Source organism: Columba livia, chromosome 6, assembly GCF_036013475.1.
Source record: "Columba livia isolate bColLiv1 breed racing homer chromosome 6, bColLiv1.pat.W.v2, whole genome shotgun sequence".
NCBI lineage: Eukaryota > Metazoa > Chordata > Aves > Columbiformes > Columbidae > Columba > Columba livia.
The window spans coordinates 402,781-423,640 of NC_088607.1; the positions used below are offsets into that span (position 1 = coordinate 402,781).

Sequence of the window (20,860 nt, forward strand, 5' to 3'; positions counted from 1 at the left end):
TTATGAAATCATTATGCCACAATACGAATACATTAACACTTGGTAATTTATAGTATCTTTCTAAGTACAGTATCTACAGTTATCTGGAATTAACTCCTTTACATATGCCGCTTCAGAAAAACAAAACCCAACAAATTAAACACTACGTAACTACAGGAGAATATGTAATTCTACCAGAGAAACAGCATACCAATATTTGCTGTGAAACAACATCTTTAAAGCTACAACACGCCACTTAACTTTCAAATACGTATGTGCACGTGGCTGGCAGCACAGGACTGTAACATCACTCCTACCCCCTGGTTATCCCCTGCTCATCGCCGCTGTCTGCGTGCTGTGCTGGAGGAGCTCGCGGGTGCTGGGACCAAGCGGGCGCTTCAAGTGATTGTACCTCCCACCCTACAAGGGACAGGTTTTATTTTCCGAAGCTGACAACTGAGCAAAAGATGGGCAATTTCTGTGTTGATCTCCAGTTTTCCTCTTAGAAAGGGTGCTACGCACTGCCATGGTGGACATCTCACTGCCTCTCTTGTCCTGGGTTAGCATTGCTCTCTCTGAAGTCGGGTTCATGTTGGACTCCGCAGTTTCTACGGCACTACAGCTGAACATCTGAATCAGACACTTCCTGAACTAGAAAGTCGAAAGAAAAAGGAGATCAATCAAAACACATAAGGAATTTAGAAATTCCCTATAAAGCAGTCTGTGTCTTAGCTAAAACTTTGGAAATTCTCATGAGTGAGTTTGGAATGTAAAGAAATAGCCCCATAAAATGTATTTGCTTGTGGCACCCTAAGAACTCTGAGAAATAATGACATGCTAAAAAGACCCAGACTACTTGAAAACCTTGCTCTAAAAATAATTTTCCTCTGCTTATTACTAACCACAACTAACGGACAGAACCGGGCATTTCCCCAGGCTTGTCAGTGGCTTTCTTGTGGCAATACCCGGCTATTCAAAGCTGGTTTGCTTCCGTGGCGTTCACATCCACTAACAGGGGGGAGCAGCACATATCTGCCAAGCTCTGGGAGGTCAGGGTACTGCCCGTGTGACATACGGGCAGTAGCTCCCCTGCGGGACTACATAAATACATGCATTCATCACTTCTCATTCAACAGTCACTTCACTATTTTTGTTCTTTTCACCTATTTGCTTATACTCTGCTTGATGCCACCACCCTTAGTATCTACATTCATTGCACAAATCTATTCAAGTTTATTATCACACCCTCTCTTGTCAACCCGTCTCTACGTCCGATCCTCCGCCCCCACTCCAGCAGAGCGCTCGCCGTCCCACAGGCGCGTGCGGTGCTTCTGCCCTCCCTGTGCACACAGCCACAAACCCAGCGTGACACCAATTCCAGCGGTTGGAGCATTCCACCCCACCTCAAAAACCAACTCACTACCACTGCCTTCCTGAAGAACTGTAAAGATGTACTGGGACAAGTCTTGAAAATAGAATTTTCATATGGAAAACTGATGTTAACTAAGGGCTGATTTTCCTCTATTATATCTAAACCTAATAATTATTAATGTTCGTATTTCAATAATGCACAGAGGCTTACGCCATCTTCCAAGAGGCAAACACAGTGACTTCTTTAAGTTCTAAATGTTGGATATTGCAATGCTCTTTAACTAACATGTAGGTAAGCAGAAATAATTCTTTACAAAACAAAACAACAAAATGAACATTAACGACACTGAGAGCATACAGTACCTGTTTGTTCATAAAGACATAAATAATTGGATTATAAACGGTAGCTGTTTTGGAGAAGAAAGCCGGAACGGCTGCCAGGCGAGGATCCAGCTCAATGGAGGGGTACGCAGTGACCAAGACAGAAAAGGCGGCGTACGGCGTCCAGCAGATGAGAAAGGCAACGATCATAACAACGACCATCCTAGCCACTTGTCTTTCAGGTTTCCTTGTAGTTCCCAGCCTGCCCTGTGTATCTGACACCTTTAAAGAAAAGACAGAAGATTCCAGAAAACAAACAAGGCCTCCAACCACTGAACCCAGTGAGCAGGCTAATGATCTGCAAGGAAAGACCTGTTCCTCTGGAGTGCGACAGCACAAAAGGATCCTGATACTGAACCACAGGGTGTGGAAGTACTGTATATTGTCATTATCGGGTTTTTATTTACTTAAGTATCTCTGTATTTTTATTGTCAAACTGAGAGCAAAAAGCAATTACTAGGGCAATCTGTGTGGAAACCAAATCGCAGACAGATAACAATCATTAAGCAAAACTCAAAAGCTTTTCTCAAGTCTTTTAAATGTTCCTGGACAATCAAGCATTTTATTTACTCAACAGCATTGCATTATTTACAAATGCTACATGTTTTTCTGCATGTAGGTGTTACAGAGTATCAGCCAGCACTCCTAACGTTTACAAATGCAGTAATTTTAAGCTAAATTCTGACTTATCTGATCTGAGCCTTAAACATCACTGAACGGAAGTATAATTGTAAATGAACCAATTCTGGGTCACCCCCCTCATGAGGCAGACATTCTTTTTGCGACACCTGGCTAATGAGATGCTCTGGTAAGTGATGCAAACTGCACACTTTGAAAAACCATTTCTGACCAGAGCATAAATTCCTGTTTGTAAGGATCATTATATAACAAGAACTGGTAACCAAGTGCATTTGCTGCCTGGAAATTTAATCTGCTTATGTTTGATCTCTATAGAAAATCACACAAAAATTGCAAATGTTTGCAAACATACACTTTTTCAGTTTACTTATAAGTGCTTCATCTTACCTTCCTTAGCTTCTGCATCAGTTTTCCATAGGATACCAAAATCACCGATAAAGGCACTATGAAACAGGTGGTGAAGAATGCAATAATGTACGTATGGTCAGTATAAGCTCCTGAGTACCTGTATAAAACACAGAATACAGTGTGTATGTATTACTATTATGTGTTCATTATTTTCCTGAAGTATTGATTTTGCTCTTCAAAGCTGTCACTACTATTTTCGTCCAAAGTCCATCTCCAGTCACATCAGCAGATGGAGCCCTGAGCCACGTCCCCAGCCTGGGCTGGGATCCCGGGACCACGGGCACAGCACCACGGGCACAGCACCACGGGCACCAGAGCTGCGGGACCGTCGGCTGGGCACAGCGCGTGCCCCCTCGGGCTCAGGTGCCGTCAGCTGTGGGTCAGACCAGGCTGCTCGGGGCGGTCCGCTGAGAAATCTGCCTCTGTGGACCCTGACAAAACGCGCAAGGTACAAGGTGACTATTTTCATTAGAGATGGAACCTACTCTTTTTAGATTTTTTTATCTGTTCTTGGCAATTTCTTCTCAGTTTTGTTACAACTTTCTTTACATTCATTTTTGCAGAGATCGACATAACCTTCAAACCTTTCCTTAAAATTCCCACCTCTGAGACATCCTGAGCTGCAAGTTTCATTTCTTTACCATGCTCTGCAAGAGTGGCCTTACCAGTTAGGCTCACAAGTAGTTCCGATCTTACTGGTTGTGTAACTGCTCCAACCCACCGTTGGTGGAATGGTCCAAAGGAATGAAAAGACCCACACGAAGGCAATGCCCAGGGCTGCGTGCCTCCCCCTCAAGCGCACATTGCCCAGTGGGCGGCAGATCACGATATACCGCTCGAAGGCCAACAGAGCAAGAGACCAGAGAGCAACGATGCCTGTAGGAAGAAACACAGCATCAGCAGCTGAGGAGATGCACTGAGAAGCAGACACCACCCACATTACAGAAGCGTTTACGTTGAAAGGCATCTCTAAGGTTTTCGAGTTCGACAACCCCTCACACTCAAGCACGGGCCACACAGCAGGTTGTCCGGGACCAAGGTCTGTTGGATTTTGAGTACTTCCACACACAGAAACTCCACAGCCACTCTAGGCAACCTGTTCCAGTGTTTGCCCACCATATCAGGCACCTTCTCCATCCACCCAACTTGTGAAAGGATGTGCTATTTATATGCACTGTTCTAATATTTGTTAAGAGCACAAGATTTTCATGTTGGTCTAGTTTGTCACTCTATACCACAACAACTACAAAGCCAAGAAGCTGATCAGGCCATTTAACTGACAATGACCTCTTTTTTCATTTTGCTCTAAAAACACCCGCAAATTCTGTGTAGCTTCCAAATTAACAAACTACTTCTTCAAAACAGTATCTTTGCAAGAAATGTCGTATTTCAGAGTGTCATAAAACTTCAACCTACAGACAGCTGCCCACAACACAAAATTATCAGTTTATTAGGCACATATCACCTGGCTGGCAACCAAAATCTTGAAACAGCCAGATCTTTGTCCATGGGACATGGCTTACATGTCACAAACTGATCTAGTACCATTGTCCCTCACCAGTATTCCCTCTCTGCAGCTTAAACAGGCTGAGAGCAACTGTGAGACTCCTGCTGAGGCTGAGGATCAGCACAGTGTGTGTTTAGAGCACGGACAGTTACCAGGCTGGCTTTACTGTGCAGCTTCAGGAACAGGGAGGCAGGAACAAATGTCACCCTCAAGTACATGGTGTCCCATTTTAAACTAACTTCCCACTTATTCTGCAAATTTGTATTTAGACAGGGAACTGTGTGGTGAGGATTTTCCCTTTTAGAGCAATTTCAATACTCTTTCTGTAGTTAGTAAAACAAAGCCAAGAAAAAGAATCACAAAAAGATGTAGGTGTCACAGGTGTGTCACCGTTCCTCAGAACCACTGCAGGGTAGCTAACATGTTTCTGTGCCCTGATAGTTTTCACAGTCTAACAGCAGCCACTCTCTCTCATTCTCTTACCTATCCATATATGCACACATCTGAACACAAACCTTGAAGACAGTTACACATAGTGAGGGGGGCTTTTTGACATCATTTAACCGAAACCCCCACAACACTTCTTAACCAGCTTTTTCTCATTAAGCATATTCGATGATCAGTACACACACATCAAGCCACTGACATATGACAGAGATAGCAATACATGTTATTCACTCACACCAGGTCCACTACACAATATATGTAACTGGGGGAAGAACCAGTGAGTTCCAAGGCATGCAAAGTCAGTGACGGGGGAGGCCACAGGATAGCTACTAGAACAGTAGAAAGAAGAGAAAAGAATACACAACCACAAACAATCCAGCTTACCAAAAAATGTGACAGCAAATCCTTCCAGTACACAAGCCCAATATCCCATATAAAAATAACCTTTTAGATTGGTTAAAAAGCTGATGGTGCCACCAGTCAGTGAAACCAGGAAATCAGCCACAGACAAGTTGACTATAACATAATTGACAGGCTGTCTCAATTGCTTGAACTTGAGCGTTACCAGGATGACAGCCAGGTTCTCAGCAAGCGACAGGGAGGTCACCACCAACATGAGCGCTGCCAGGAGCCGGAAGTGCCAGGGCGGGATGGAGTCCAAGGGACGGCGGAAGGGATCCCATCTGCCTGGACCAGAGGGACTGGACAACAGCGACTCATTTTCAGGTGCCCTGAACACATCCATTTCTTCTCCTCTCACTAGCAAAAACAAAATTGTATAATACTGTTTCCAATTTATAAGTAATATTCAGGATTAAAGGGAGAATTCTCCTGCCTCCAACAGAAGCGTGAGCGAACTCTCCGTGCTCCTGCTTCCCAGCAACAGTCCAAAGTTTCGGTCAGAGGCAAGTTTCGTGCTGTGCAGCGAATGCGGGACAGGGATGAGCGAGGTATTCTCTTAGAACAACTTCCGTCCCTCTGTCAGTAGTCTCCTGCAGCCGTGTCTTCGTGTATAATAAAACCCAACCACAGAAGCTGCAGCAACCAACAGCAGTGCTGAAATACCCCTCAGATCACTCCTGCTCTGTGAGGTAAAATGAAGCATTTGCACAGATCCCTCCCTGACCTTAGCACTACAAATGAAGCTTTCCTCTTGTTAAAATCTCCCTCACACCCTGTGCTGCTGGGAGCACAGCCAGGGGAGCTCCCGCCTGGCTCCTTCACTTGCAAAGGGGCAGCCCTGCCCCACCTGGCACTGGCTACCGCCGCAGCTTCGGCCGGGCGGGGAGACCACGCCATAAACACGGACCTGCCCGCACCTCGGGCAGCTCACGCCTCACAGCTTATGCTCCAAATTAAGCCATTTTTCTACTTTTTCAGTGGAACTTGAGTTTCTATCAGAGATAGCAAAAACATTATCCCTGATGAAGACATCATCAGTGTAACTGCAGCTTTAGCACTAAAAACTCAAAGATGCACAAAAATATTTTAAAGATAGAACTTGTAAATACATGAAAAGAAATAAAATCAGTACAGCATGACAACAGACAGTGGGAAAATTAACAGCTAGTCACATAACTGATAAAAATGACTGGAGGTATCTAAACTCTTTAATAATCATTAGCAGCCGGGGTTAGTTGTGTTTGTTTCCCACGACAAGTAGCTCGGTCACCTCTGCACCCCAATGAGCCAATTCTGCGACATATTCCAGTACTCTCACTCTGAAGGGCTGTCAGTCATTATTCCACATATTAAGCTGGATACCTCAAGAATGTGGAAATCATTCAGCTGTGTTGTGAGGTAATCACTGGGGATCGTAACTGGTAACCAAGCCCCAGCATATTAACCAGAGTAAAATATACAAAAGCAATCCAGTTCATCTCGGGAAGTTCACGCTTTGGACACACACCATGTACAACACACAAATAAACAAACCGGAACTGGAGTGAGAGCGAGAATGAGTAACACTGCCTGGACATCCCTTCCCTTGAGTTTATATCTGCTTTTGTTTGTAAATGAAACGCTTTGTTAACATGGGTTCAGATCTTTCCGTGTGTGGGAATGGAATCAGAGGGTTTCTGGACACGGGCAGGGTTAGGCATCAGAAAATTTCACAAGATTTCGAACTAAGAAAAATAACTCCTACTCAATGGCTAGGATATGGCCAACTGAAAAGAAACAGTGCTTAAGTAGTTCAAATCTAGTAAAAATACTCACAAAATAACATTCATTCAACAAGAATATTAAAAAATTCTAAGTGTCCCAAGTGAAAAATGATCACTACACAGAAGCACCAAAGTGCCTCCAGCCAGTCCCTGCAGGCATGATCCAGCACGGTTCCACCGCCTGCATCCTGCAGCGAACAGCCGCACTGCAAGCTTAAAACCAAGTTTGAATATTATGTTTGACATGATATATGATTTTAAATTCTTGAGGACGTCAGAATGAAACCAGAATGCTGAATTTAGCATACAGCAGAGAAAGCAGTACCTGGACTTCTCCAAGGTACAAATCTTCTAACTGTACACTGAAATCTCCTTAAAGAATGGATAACGATTGTTTCTAGTTATTTTGTTGTTTTATACTGTCACATTGTTCAAGTTGTTTGTATGAGTTACGACTTTGTTTACAGTGTAAATGCATTCTCTATGCTTTACCTTGTGCTTACTCTTTGTTCAGAATCCTTCAAAAACATTCCTATGCTGTCTTGGCTGCCTGTTTGCCTTGCTCTTCCTCTTCAACAGGTCAACTTTATCACTGAATGTGATTCTCTGTGACATACTTTCTTATTGCAACTTACAGCAGTTGCACTTCTTCTAGCATCATGGGTTTGCATTTGGTACTTTGCTCCGCATCTGCTACCCCTCTTGCGGTGCAGGCCTTTTTTTGGTGCAAATAATACAGACAAGGATTTTATTTTGGCAATTTTGTTGTGAGACTTGTTTCTGAAATCAATATCAGATAAATTCAGAAAGATAAAGCATTGCCTTATGAGCACAGGGAGAGCAGGAGCATCTCAGGTCCGCAGCCTCCATTCAGAGACAGCTGTTCTGCAGCCTTACCTCACAAGATCTTCAGCTGCTTTTGTTAACGTCTTGTTTTCCATTAGTGCCAAATTCCTCTTCCTGGACTTCCATATACTGAATGTTTTTTGATAAACCTGGAGCACATGCAAACGTAGGAGTGCCTATTGGACAGCTGAGCCACTGCAGTCTTCCTCTTCTTGGCCAGAACTGAAGCGGGACTTGCCTTCTTAGCAAGTGTTCCTATCAGCACTTCATATCGAGAGGTAAGCTGGAAGACAACAAAACAGCCTCAGGCTACGGTAAAACCGCTGCTGGCTGGAGCAGGGAACATACAGTCAGTGAGGTGAAGAGGACACGTAATTAACAGCACTTGTGTCATATGCCTACAGTAATCTCAGCTGTTCAACAAAATCAGGATGACAAGAACTGTGCTGAGATCAAATCTGATGCCCGAAATTGTATGTGGCAGTTAGCGATCTAGCCCCAAATTTACCATTCCCACAAGACACAAGCAGAGAAACAAGCTCGGAAGTCAGTACGATATTTCAAGTGGCGCACTTGAATTGGTTCTCTCAGCTTTTGAGCATATCCTAGTCACTCCCAAGATGCTGCCATCTACTGACAGCAGTGGCCTCCGCTCCTGTAAGGGATTGTGAAAGATTTGCTTCATCCCCAATAATTATTTGGTTTAGTCACACTTCATTAGAGCAAACAGCATTTTCTGCTATACAGATGTTTTGTGGAAACCTGAAGTGAAGGATCCCACCTTTGGCACAACCAAACTGAGTGCCCATCTCAGTGACAGACCTGGTCACCCCATAAGTTAACTTGTATTTTGAAGAAAAAAAAAAATCCAAGCAGGGATTCAGGCACTTCCCATTTCTGTGAGCAAACGGTGCTGAACCGACAGCCCCCAAGACTGCTTCCACCAGACACGAATACTTCAGCCCCTCAGAGCAGTGAGCCTCTGGGCCAGGACCTGGGCTGCAGCTGGTGCTTCTCCTTCGCCAGATAGTGCTGCAGACTGTGCCAAACCAGTCTGAAACCAGGGCTCTGGCACAAGCCTTCCTGCAGGGAAGCGTGCCGGGACGCGCCTGTGCGACCTGGGAGGCGGCAGCACCGGAGAGCAGCACCAGGTCCGGCCACCCGGAGAAACCTCCTGGCAGGCCCTCCAGGGACTCTGGCTGCACTGCCTGGGGTGGCGGTCACAGCAGCAGGGCAGGAAAAGCTGAAGAGAGCGTGTGAGCACTTCATTCCAATTAGAAATTAAGCAGAAATTATGATTTATGCATAGAGACTATTACAGATTACATGACAAATCTAGGAGCAACAGCTCTCAGACCACGTATGCAAACATGCTTTAGCTGCCCCAGTGAATCACAACCACGCCGGGCTGAGGCTGCCGGGCAGCCCCCACGGGCTGTCCAGGATCCTGCCCAGGCACACTGCCAATGCCTCCATGGATAACACCGCACAGCCTCTCAGGGCAACCCGTGCTTGACAACCCTGCCTGTAAAAGCTCTCTTTTTTAAATCTAAGAGTAAAAAATTAGTTACTGTTCCACATTAATTCTAAGAGTTATAAATCCGTTTTATTATGGGTTACATTTAACCTTTTTATGCCTGGGAAAGTTCACAGAAAGCACCTGCAAAACCTAATAGACTCTACTTGAGAACCCTCTTAGAGGACTGCAGTGATTAATCTCATTAACATCTACTCTCAGTACCGGCCCCACACTCTTCTAGAACCTGTTGAAACTTGAATGTAGGAAACGGGTTTTCTATTCAATGAAACTTCCGGTAACTTCGACAAATACTCTTCACCTGCGGCCTGACTAAACCAAAACCATTCTGAGTGTCACATCAGGAGTGGAGTAGAGGAGCTGTTACTCCTGTGCAGTACCACGTTATAAGGATGTTGTAAAGCACCTTCATATAAGCCATTCAGAAGCTTCTGTGGGAAAACACTTTATCTAACAAACAGCCCGAACATCCAAGAGCCGAGGCAGAGAATCACGAGTGAAGTGGGCTCTTCCAGCGGATCAGGCTGTGCCACCGACACACTCATCTCCGGGTGGTCAGTTTGCGAGTGTCTGTAGAGAAAGTTCTCCAGGTGCTGGCACCTGTTTTCCTCCTTTTTTTAGCTGCAGTTTTATTTTCTCACAGTTATTGGAAGTCAGCAATTCCACATCTGAAGTCTCAGAAAATACAACTATCATAATGGAAAAATTTGTCCTTGCCCTTTTGAGTGACTTGGCAGAATTATTTTGCTCTCCTGCTCATTAAAAGAACGGGAGTAGAGATTTCCTTTTGTCAAAAGATAAAAGCTGTGTACAAAAGAGGCGTTTTACACTGGGAAAGATACCGGCATAGTTGCAGGAATTTCAGTAAGCAGCAATATGTAACAAAGCTGGTAGCTAAACACAACACACTATTAACTATGAATAAGAAACTAATTCAAATCTTATAAAGGCACATACTAAGCATCAGAAAAGGAAATAATGTGTTATCAGGCTGTATTTACTTAAGACATGTTAACATCTTGCAGTCTGGGGCCTCACCTGAGCAGGTAAGACTGTTTAATTTGTGATAGCACAGTGCTTTGCAAAGCACAGTTAAACCCAGCTCCCCGGGCGTCACACAGACGCAGCAAGTGAAAGGCAACGCTTTCATATTTTTATTGATTCTGACTGGAACTATTTTGCTGTTGCTGTGAAAGTTTTTCCACAGGTTTGAGCTTTTCATCTATTTGCTTTCACATGATGCTAATCTGTTAACACTTCAGTAAAATACATCGTTTTAACAATAAGCAATGAAGTTAATATGCACTGAAAGAGGTATGTGATTATAATTACCAGAAGAACCCTTCAACTGTGTGTTTTTCCCCAAAAAATGTGTATTCCCCAAAAGATCAGTGTGAATTGTTATCCAGGGTATTCACCCGGCAGCTCAAAGTAAAAAAAAAACTGTTCACATGATATTTCTTAGTTAAGAGAAGTTTCCTATTATATAATCCTCATTCAGAAGAAAGAGGAATTAATCATGCAAGAAATCCTATCTTGAGGGAGATTATGTACATGTGAATCCTTAGTCTTAACCATTACTTTTTAAAGTTTGTTATTAGATATATTACATAATTTTTTCTATTTTGCAGTCCCTGAAGACAGTAAATGGCATTTGCCCTCAACCTGGCATTAGATTGAGACCAAATATTTGAAGAAATTAAGGTAAGAATACAATTTGCAGCTTTGTTAAAAAAACAGTTACACAAATGAAGATATTTGTGTTACATTTACTGTAAATATTATAAAGAAGCTGACATGTTGTCCATGACTAGTTTAATCAGAGCCTAAAGTCAATATTCAACTAGACCCTCACCATCATCTTTTCAAGAGTGATTATATGTAAAAGTTTTCTAGATTTTTTTATTTCTGTAACCATAGCTGTCAGACATTTAACCAATAATAAGATAATTTCTACATCATAGTCACAAGAGAGACTGTGATGCACAACAGTCACGTCAGCACAGGTGACATCCAGGCCTGCTGTCCGGCCAGGGATGGGCCCCATCTCGTCCTCCCACGCGCTGGTGGGCCCAAGGGCAGTGAGGTGACCGTGGGGACAGCAGCCCCGCCAGCAGCAGGGTGCCCAGTGCAGTCCCGCCCTTGGCTGTGCGGTGCCGTCAGTATGACCGGCCTCTGACGGAGCGGGCACACCTGGACTGACACAGGAGAAAGGCTTTGGGACCAGTTTTGGCTGGGAATTTGGAGGCTGTGGAAGTGGTACCAAACTGTCTCCACTCCTGGCACAGCAGCAGTCAGTCCTTCTGTGCCCTTGGGAAAGCCCGAGCTGGCTCTGCACTGAACAATTAACAGCAGCAAGAAAAAGCCTCTACACACAAAGCAGAATGAAAAACCCAAACCATTCTCTGTTTCTCCCATAATCATTACAAACTCTTTCTACAACATCCAACTTAATTTTTATAGCAAAGTCTGTTTTTAATCTTGCTTACAAGTCAAACGGCAGCAGGTCATAAGATGACTTTCACTCTATTTCCAGCAGAGGCAACATCTCTTCAGCTGCACACTCCTGGTAGAAGACAGACACATTCATTTCCTTCTGTTACTACCTGTTCAAGGAAAAGAGACAGAAGATTTTAAATTCTTTAGGATTTATGTGAGCACTGCCATCAGTCCTACATCACACAAAGACTTAGCAGACAAGTCCCTGCAGGATCCGAAGTGCTTAGCTCACAAGTTCATAGATCAATTAGGTGCCCAACAAAAACTGAGTAAATATCCCAGAAACAACCCAAAACCCAAATACCTTCTGTTCATTCACACAAATACAGTTTTTCAGCACTTACAAAGTCCCTGTGAACTGCGATCTGCTCCATTTGCCAAACTAAACAGATGTGCAGTCCATACAAACCCATTAACATTCTCACTGCAGCTGTGCAGGTGAGGACAGCCCAGGCTGTCAGCACCATTCACAGCTGCAGTTTGCACCAGACTAGCACCAGCCCTGGGAACTTCATTTGTAGCTCCTTTAGAAACGAGTCTACACCAGGGTATTTGACTCCAAGTCCCAATATCCATGAAAGCTGAAGTTCTTTGAACGAAGGATGTTTGTTGACAGCCCTGTCTGCTGCCCATATTAAAAGTGCTCACTGTGGCACAGGGCTGTGCCCACAGCCATGAGCAGGAGAGCCCTGCCCTTCAGCCCCATGCCAGGCCTCAGACTTGAGACACACAGTTCACAACACCGATTTCTTCCACGCAGCAGTCTGCCAACAGGTCCTGAGGACGGCCAGAAGAAAGGGAGCGGAGTCCTGAGTGCATGGAAGCTTGGTGCAGATCTATGCCAGGCTCCTTTCTTTGTGGTATCTGTCATCCTGGCTGGAAGCATGAAACTGAAGTAAGGGAAACATTTTTGTACTTGCAATTTCTAAGAATAGACTATTACACTAAAAATACTATACACCACTGGCCTATGCACTTGGTTATGTCCACTTGTTTAACTACACGTACACAACTACCTATGGTTAAGAAATAGGGGCCATCTCTCATTTTCCTCTTAAACCCTACATTACAGTATTTATGCACTTCAGTAGACTCTGGATTCAGGTTTGAGCCTTAGGACTGTCTCCAGCTCCTCAGTTTTCCAAAGCAATTCTCTGATGAAACAAAATCAGTCACTAGCCAGCCAATGGTATCTCATTAGTATGATATAAATCAAACATACCATGACCTTGCCTTCTACTCAGATTTATTTATACTTGTTTGGGGCCAAGTCAGGTATTCCCTCATGGCTAAATTTCAGGAAGAGATTGATGGTGTTATAAGTGTTAGCACATACCGGAGAGATTCCCGAGGAAAAAGTAAAACACACTAAATCCCCCTCTGCCATTTGACAAAACATCACATCTATGTATCTGTCTATCATGGAGCATCTTCGGTTGTGGATTTATCCTCAGGAACAAGGAGTTCCTCACATTTCCGTAAGTTTCTTTTTCATTGTAAACACAATTTAAGTGAGAGAAATTTCAAGTTATCTTTAAAGCAGATTTTCACAGACAAAATGCTACTCAAACATCATACAAGAAGTCAGATAAAAGGTTTTACGAAAATAATCTCTTGTTGGGAAGAAGTCTCAGAGGAAATATAGGAGAGCAGAATAAAAGGTTCGAGACATCCCTGCAGAGTATAACACTGAACAGTTAAGACTCCAGTCAAGACCCACGAAGACCAACAGAACCGTTCCATTGACTGTCACCAACCTGGTTTTCCCCAGCAGCCTCGGCCAGCGCCCAGGGGGCCACCCACCGCCCCAGGCAGGCGCCTCCTGCGGCCACACCGCGCCCACGCCGCCCTCTGTACCAACGCCGGCGGCCTTACTCGCTCTGCAGGGGAGAAATACTTTAAATCACCCCAGCTCTTAGCTTGTTGGAAATGACTGCTTTCCTTGGGTAGTTCTGAGGGACATAGTCCACTGACACTCAGTAACTGAAGACATTTTGGAGTAAGGTACAGGGAGGAGCAGTCCTAACCTATCTTTGGTGTGGTGAGCACACAGGCTGGTTTTGTGCATTGGGGATCCATTCTGTCACCAAGCACCACAGTTTTTTTTTTTTCCTCTCCAAATAATACAAGACTGTGACACAACCCTGAATCATCACCAGGCACATGTCCCACAGCCTAAAAATAACAGCTTATTACTTTAACTATTTGAAGATAACACATGCCTCAGTCCCTGGAGAATGTGCAAGAAAATGGCCCATGTATGCATTAAACTAAGCATGACTCAACATTCCCACCCAGAAGGAAATTACAGAAACAAAACCAACTTATTTTTTCAACTAGCCACAGTAATGCAGCAAAATATATTAAAAGAAAACCCTGACAAAGCCAAATAAATTGTGCTTATTCAAATGACAAAGTCCTTCTCTGCAGGAGCTAGGAAGAGATCAATAGTTACAGGACCAGCAAAGCAGCCTCCATCCGCAGTCACAAGCTTCCCAAGATTTTTGAACTTAAAGGATCTGAGTTTTAAGCCATGAGTGAGCAGCAGTAATAAACATGACACTGCTTGCTTTCCTTCCTCAGCTTGGCTGACTTGCTGTGAAGGATGGGTTGACAAACACAGAAAAGTCCATTGGAGCAACTTCACTTTGTCCCCAGATACACCATGTTTAGATACAACTCACCTGAACCATACAAATAATACTAATAAGAAATGCAGCAAGCAGTTTCTATCATTGTATCACAACAGTGTCCTGAGAAGGGTCTGACAGCACAGCGCCAGGAGAGAGGCCCAACATACAGCCATGCAGCGAGACCCTGGAGATGGAGCGGTGGTTTGGAGCTCAGCGGCACACAGCGTACAGACAGCACACATGGGGAAGCCAGAGGAGGGTTAACTCGGCAACACTAAGTCACCAAAACCTTGAAGCATGAATACACAACTGTGCAGGGATCCCTGGCCTTCTGAAGTAAACCCTGGGCATGAGGAACTGGTAAGAATTTTGTTCTCCTTTGTACTTCTGATTCATAGTATAATTAGGAAAAAAATCCCCCCTCTGAATTTAATGCCTTTAAAGTGCTCAGCACTAATTGATTTTCCAACATGAAAAAGTGGTCCTTAATTTTATGCTTCTTCCCAATGCAGGCAAAATTACCACAAAATGCTCTAAGCAAACTGTATCATAATGCTGTGAACACATTTAGTGTCATAAATAATGCTAAACAAAGCCTTGACTTTTAGGTTCACAGCAATGCTTTCTTACAAGCTGCAATGAAAAACGATCATGAGAGCTTTTGAAAGTTAAGCGTGCACTGACCGAACAAAACCCAGCTCCCTCATTGAGACTGGTCATTTGGCAGAAGCTACGGAGCAGTGCTCTCCGAGTGGCAGCAGATGTGACAGGGCGCGCGGCACAGGGGGCAGCTGGTGGCCGGCACTGCCGCTGCCAACACTCCCCGGCTACCGGGGCAAGGCCTGGAAGAGCTCACGCAGTTGAATGCACCACTACCTTTGCTGGAAAAGGTTTGATTACACCAGAATGGCTCCTATTCTGCTAACAGATCCTTTCAGGTGTATTCCACAATAATAAAAGGAGTCCCTCTGACACCCCTGGAAGTCCTTGCACAAACAGCCCATTGGGACTGACCCTTTTGAACTGTTAGATACAACTCCCTGAAACAAAACTGATCTTAAATCCACTAGAAGTCCTTCTTTTTGAATCAGAACCTACTGTTTTGATCCTGCAAATGCTGAGGCAAATGCTTATACTGATTACAGTGAGTAGGCCTACCTCAGTGACACTACTGAAGTTGCATATTTCAACAAAAGGACACAGTTCTGTGTCTAAAATATGCATGTTTTATCCTTTAGTTGATGTGAGCCATGTGAAATTTACCTCTCAGGAAAGAGTCCACTTCTTCCTGCACGCTTCTAGTAACACAGTGAATGTGGACAGCTACTGCACAGCAATGACACCATGAGCAATCACTTCTCTTTCAATCTACTCATTGCAGTGCACAAATTAAGTTCAGACATTACCTACATGTGGCAGTAACTGCAAAACTGAGGATGAGACACATATGAACACAAAGACTCCAGACATCAACTCCAGAAGGCAGCAGGACTGGGTCCCTGGGTACCACGGATGCTCAGGGGTCTTGCTGGCTGTGCTGCAATTTCCATTCTTCGCCGCTTCAGCAGGAGTTCGACTCTCAGGAAGCTGAAGTTCCATACCATCTGCGGCTACAGCCTCTGAATTCTTAGAGAAGTTTTCATACCATATTAAGTAGCTGCAGATTTTTTTTAAAGAATTTATGATAGGATTATAGAGGAAGAACAAATAATGTGAAATAAAGTGGTTTGCTTGCCTGCTTTTATCTGATTATTTTATAATATGACATGGTACAATCAACATCTCTTGCAAGCCAGATAAAGCTATGCAATGTCTGTCTTGTTCTTCAATCGCATGCATTTGTAAGTAAAAAGGTACCACTCAGTGCTGGTAGTTCATAGTTCTAACAAACTGCCACCTCACACATAGATCTTCAAGAATATTTTAGTAGACTTAATTTTGCAATACAAAACTAATGTGACCTGTTTGCCAAACCTTCCACTTTGTGTAATTGTTTCAAAAAGTCAAAACATAACTGTGTATACCACTACACTTTATAAAGGGAAATACTCAGGCTGCAAGGGAGTAAAAACAAAGCTCATTGTATTTGGAAGGGAAGGGTGCACAGCAGAAGCTGCTTTTAACCTTCACTGTCGATTTTAAAAGAGGAAAAACAGCACTATTCTCCAAACAACGACTATGTCAATTTTAACTGTCCTCTTTAAGAATATTCCAATAGTGAGACTTGATTTTTAGAAAAATACCAACTCCATGTTTGCTTTTGTCAGCACCCATTTGAACACAAATGGTCGCAAACATTGATGCATCTCTTCATACTAATAACACTTGGAACTAGCAGCTTGTAGCAGATCCGCCAGCAGTCACCCCACAGAACTCTTGTTGAAGACCACGTTCTACAATTTTTTGTCACTTTTTTTTTTAAACCCGAATTCATTACTTACATACATCCACTGGCTTCCCGTCTCTCTTTAAATGCAAATCAACATCGATGATGTATGCTGTATTAGGATCTGATTGTGTGATGTACTGAATCCATGCACTGTATTACATTTAAGCTGAAGCAGGTATTTCCAGAGTCCTAGTCAATCACATTTAGTTTACCCATGTTCCATATAGCCTATGACTGGAGTTTTCTGATGGCGTAGCGTCTTTTACGTACTCTCTTGTGCATCTGAATTAGGGTTTAGCTAATAAATTTCATTTTTGTAGTTACACTGGAATATAAAGAGCATTTATTGCTGAGAACTTATGAGAATAACATTGAATGATCTGAGATATCACTTTAAGAGAAAAACAACCTGCTTTGCTGAGTTTATGTACTATAAAAAACAGACAATATGTCACTTGTGTGTCACACACAGAGCTCCATGAAGACAGAACAATCACTTGGCAGTTCAGTGACTTTCTTCTTCCCAGCATAACTTTCTGCCCAGATATATATTCTTGTATGCATGAGACTGTTCTGGGTTAAGTTTTTTTAATCCAGGATATTTACTGCAGCCCTAAATAAAAAGTTAGCATCCCTTACAGCCCATAAAAAGGAAGGCTTAGACTGATCCAAATGTCATTAAATTACTTCACTAAAATTGTCCCATTAATCCAGGGCTTCAACAGAGAAAATGGGATGAAGGGAATTGGTAAAACTATATCAAAGAACCACTGCCACCACGTCTTTGTTTTGCTGTGGAGTGACACTGGCTGTACCACCACGCGAAGGATGCTGCCTGGCAGGGACCGCCAGGAGCTCTGGAAGCCTGGCCCAGCCTGGAGGAGTCAGACTGGAAACTGCCGATGGAGTGCGCTGAGCAGTCCTGCAGGTTCTAGACAGCAGCCATCGCAAGGACTGAGCCTGCGGGCAAACTGGGAGCCTGGGACACCCCACCGCACCTCTGTTAATGGCTGCTTTGGTGAAAACAGCAAACAACACATGTTGAGAGAGATGACCCTTTCTTCCCCAAGAATGCAGCGTGAACTAACAGTGAATCTGCCACCATTAAAGGCAGCATACAAAGCTAACTGCCCAATCTTGTTGAGTTTTCTGTCACAAGTGTTGAACCCCAGCACATCTTCTCTGTATGATCCAGGGGAGATGCAAAAACCACAGGCTGCCGTGACCACAGACAAACGTCCACTCGGAACAGTCAGGCTAAGACAGAGATCCAGCACACCATAAGCTCCTTAACTCACAGAAAAAACTCACCACATTATGCAACTTGATAAATTACTACTAAGCAGATCTCCCTAATCTGATTTAGTATTAACACAGTTATGTGACTTCTGGCTTGGAACTGGCCTGGGTAGACTGCCAGGCTTGTAGATAGTGCAAGTTTCTCTGCTACAGATGCTGGGTGAGCACACACTTAGTACGATGCCTCATTTTCTGTGTTAACTGCATCAACAGGCACACACTAACCAGGAGAATTAACTGTCACCTTCCACTTCATACTGTTCTGCAGATAAATTAGGACATTATCTCATGTATTTGAAGAGAAATGTTGTTTTTACAGAAGAAGTTTTTCTTCAAAATGCATGTAGTTTTTTTTTCCCTTCCTCACATTAACAGATGTCTAATTTGCCATTCTAAATACCTTTCCTATTGAGTAGCCATTTTCTAAATGTTTGTCTTTGGAAATAAAATAAAATCTTTCAACCACCTTTTATTCCTCTGAGAAGGTCCTTTTGAACACTTCTTTCCATATCTTCTTATAACTACTGCTTCTGAAGTATTTTAACCCCTGTTCTAGTGAGATGTTGCTAGTCATTTTGTTCCTTCCAAACAAGTTAATATAGTTTTTCTGCACCATTGACAATTAAAGAGTCTTATGTTCTGCATAAAAGGTTACAAGATACATTTAATATTTGTAATTCAGCTTATCTGAACATAAATGAATGTAAAACTGTTTAGAAGTATTTTGATCAATACAAATAAATCAAATATTTCATCTTTACAGAACACAAAACAAGGGGCAGCGGGAAGGGGTAATGACCCCAGAAAACCTGAATACGTAACATGGAACAAGGTGAAGCAACAATACAGAAGAAAGGATTACTGTCATCATTCATTGGGCAAATTGGATGTCAAATAAGCAAAAATTAATGCAAGAAAAAAAAAAGGCATTGGTCATCTGGCATGAGGGAGGACAGCAAGCGGACATTAGATTGTGTCAAAGTGAAGTACAGCCTTGTGATTTTACATACGGAGTGTGCATATAGAAAAATTACAAGTGTTTTCTAATATCACATATGGGAAAATCTGCTAGGACTGCATTAACATCTACTTCATTCAATAAATACTACAGAACGCAGAGTGCTTCCTCATAAATGCTTTTTTGGAGCTGAGAAATAAGATTAAAGGAGACAGGACCTTTATATTGCTGTATTTTTACCTTCATGTTTCCCATTCTCAACTACCATTCTCTAGAGTTTTGCAAAAGGCTCTGGATCTGTCACGTGTATCGACACCTACCACTGTATCAACAAACACCTGCTTAGGAAAAGCTGAAGGGGTTTTTTTTAGAAAGCACAGAAGAATGTGCCTGGCTATTTTCTTCCTGTTATAATGACTTAAATCTTCTGTGATTATGTTCTCTCCATGCCTTCCATGTGATTTTGACAAGAAAGTGTATCCTTGGCTTGCAGTTTCAGTTTATTTCTATATTTAAACCCATAAATACTATAACGCGATTTCCAACTACACTGAGCCAAAAATAAAAACTAAAGCATCAAAACCTCAAACCTAACAATTTAAAAATTAAAGCCAAAACTAAAGCCACTTAACTAGTAGCAAACCTTATGCCAAGGGACTTCTCACCTGTGAGCTCCATTTCAGGCCCCTAAGATAAAACACACAACTTTCTAGATGGCACAGAGATCCTCAAAATGCACCGGATCATCTTCTCAGCCTTTCAGCTTTTCAGTGTCTCCACAGCCCAGCATTCCGGCAGAGGAACTGAGAGACACAGACCGCACTGCAGGTATGCCAAGGACATCTGTCCCTCACGGACGTCCTTACCGTGAGAAAACAACAGCCCGGCCTCTTCAGGTTTCCAAAAACAAAAGCCTCCGCAAGAAGCATCTACAAAGACAACTGTAAGCATAGGCATCAACATAACCACTTACACAAGATATTCTTGTTTTTTTCTGGTTTATTGGAAGATCTTAGACCTGTTAAATAACTACATATCTATTCTTGTCCCTAATACGAGGTTCACACCATGACTTTTAAAGGCAAAGTTCTGTTTAAACATGCAACTTTTAAACTCCTTTAATTACTCAATGTTTTTTAATACAGGGTAATTCCTCAATATATGTAATTCCGGCATTTGTTTAAAAGTACTTCATTCATCACAGAAGGTAATAAGCTCCCAACAGACCTGATTCTAACCAGAACTGTTTGGCAGAGAACCAACTAGAAACGAGGTTTATCCGAAATCATTCAGCCCTCCGACAACACACAGGCTCGTTCAGCCGGGGGACGGGAGTTCAGTCACCGCACAGCTCAGAGCCGGGATCGCGAACCTCCAGAACGTGACCCTAAACGTGTCCCTCCGCGCCCACACACGGTGAGGCCTCCCAGAGCACCCCAGAACTCACAACCAGTCACCAACCAGGCGGGGGTGTCGCGGCGCTCCCGCCGGCCCCTCAGCCGGTGTCGCGGTCCGAGGTGCAGAGCCGCCCGGCACGCCCGAACCGCCGGCGCCCTCACACCCGGCGGAAGCTCAGCTCCGCCCCTTTATGGTAGCGGTCTGGAAACTTCTCTCAACCGCTGCGTTTCATTGGCCGATGGCGCTGTCTGTCAGTGGATCCCGAGCGCAGTTCCGGTGCCGGGGGGCGGCTCTGCCCACTGACTCCTGTGATTTGAATTGGCGCTGCCAGGAAACCCCGCGGTGGGGGCGCGGCCGGGCCGCTCGAGTAGCACAAGTTAAAGTAATCACTTGATCCAGTCTAA

At 43.6% G+C, this 20,860-nt stretch overlaps 1 protein-coding gene across 1 annotated transcript; it reads right to left on the bottom strand.

Moving 5' to 3' along the window:
* Positions 1–28: 28 nt before the first annotated feature.
* On the bottom strand, positions 29–6,126 carry LOC102091166 (vertebrate ancient opsin). Its single transcript, XM_005515047.3, has 5 exons — positions 5,117–6,126; positions 3,444–3,654; positions 2,758–2,875; positions 1,714–1,953; positions 29–630 (listed from the first exon to the last, which is right to left on the bottom strand). Exons 1-5 carry the CDS (start codon positions 5,475–5,477, stop codon positions 400–402), a joined length of 1,161 nt encoding a protein of 386 aa, XP_005515104.2. The 5' UTR covers positions 5,478–6,126; the 3' UTR covers positions 29–399.
* Positions 6,127–20,860: the final 14,734 nt, after the last annotated feature.

Excerpts from the sequence above, each read along its gene's own strand:
- LOC102091166 (XM_005515047.3), bottom strand. The coding sequence starts at position 5,477 with ATGGATGTGTTCAGGGCACCTGAAAATGAGTCGCTGTTGTCCAGTCCC. Across the intron at positions 3,655-5,116 it reads ATTTGCTGTCACATTTTTTG|GCATCGTTGCTCTCTGGTCT; the intron begins GTAAGCTGGATT and ends TTCTTCCTACAG. Across the intron at positions 631-1,713 it reads ATGTCTTTATGAACAAACAG|TTCAGGAAGTGTCTGATTCA; the intron begins GTACTGTATGCT and ends TCGACTTTCTAG.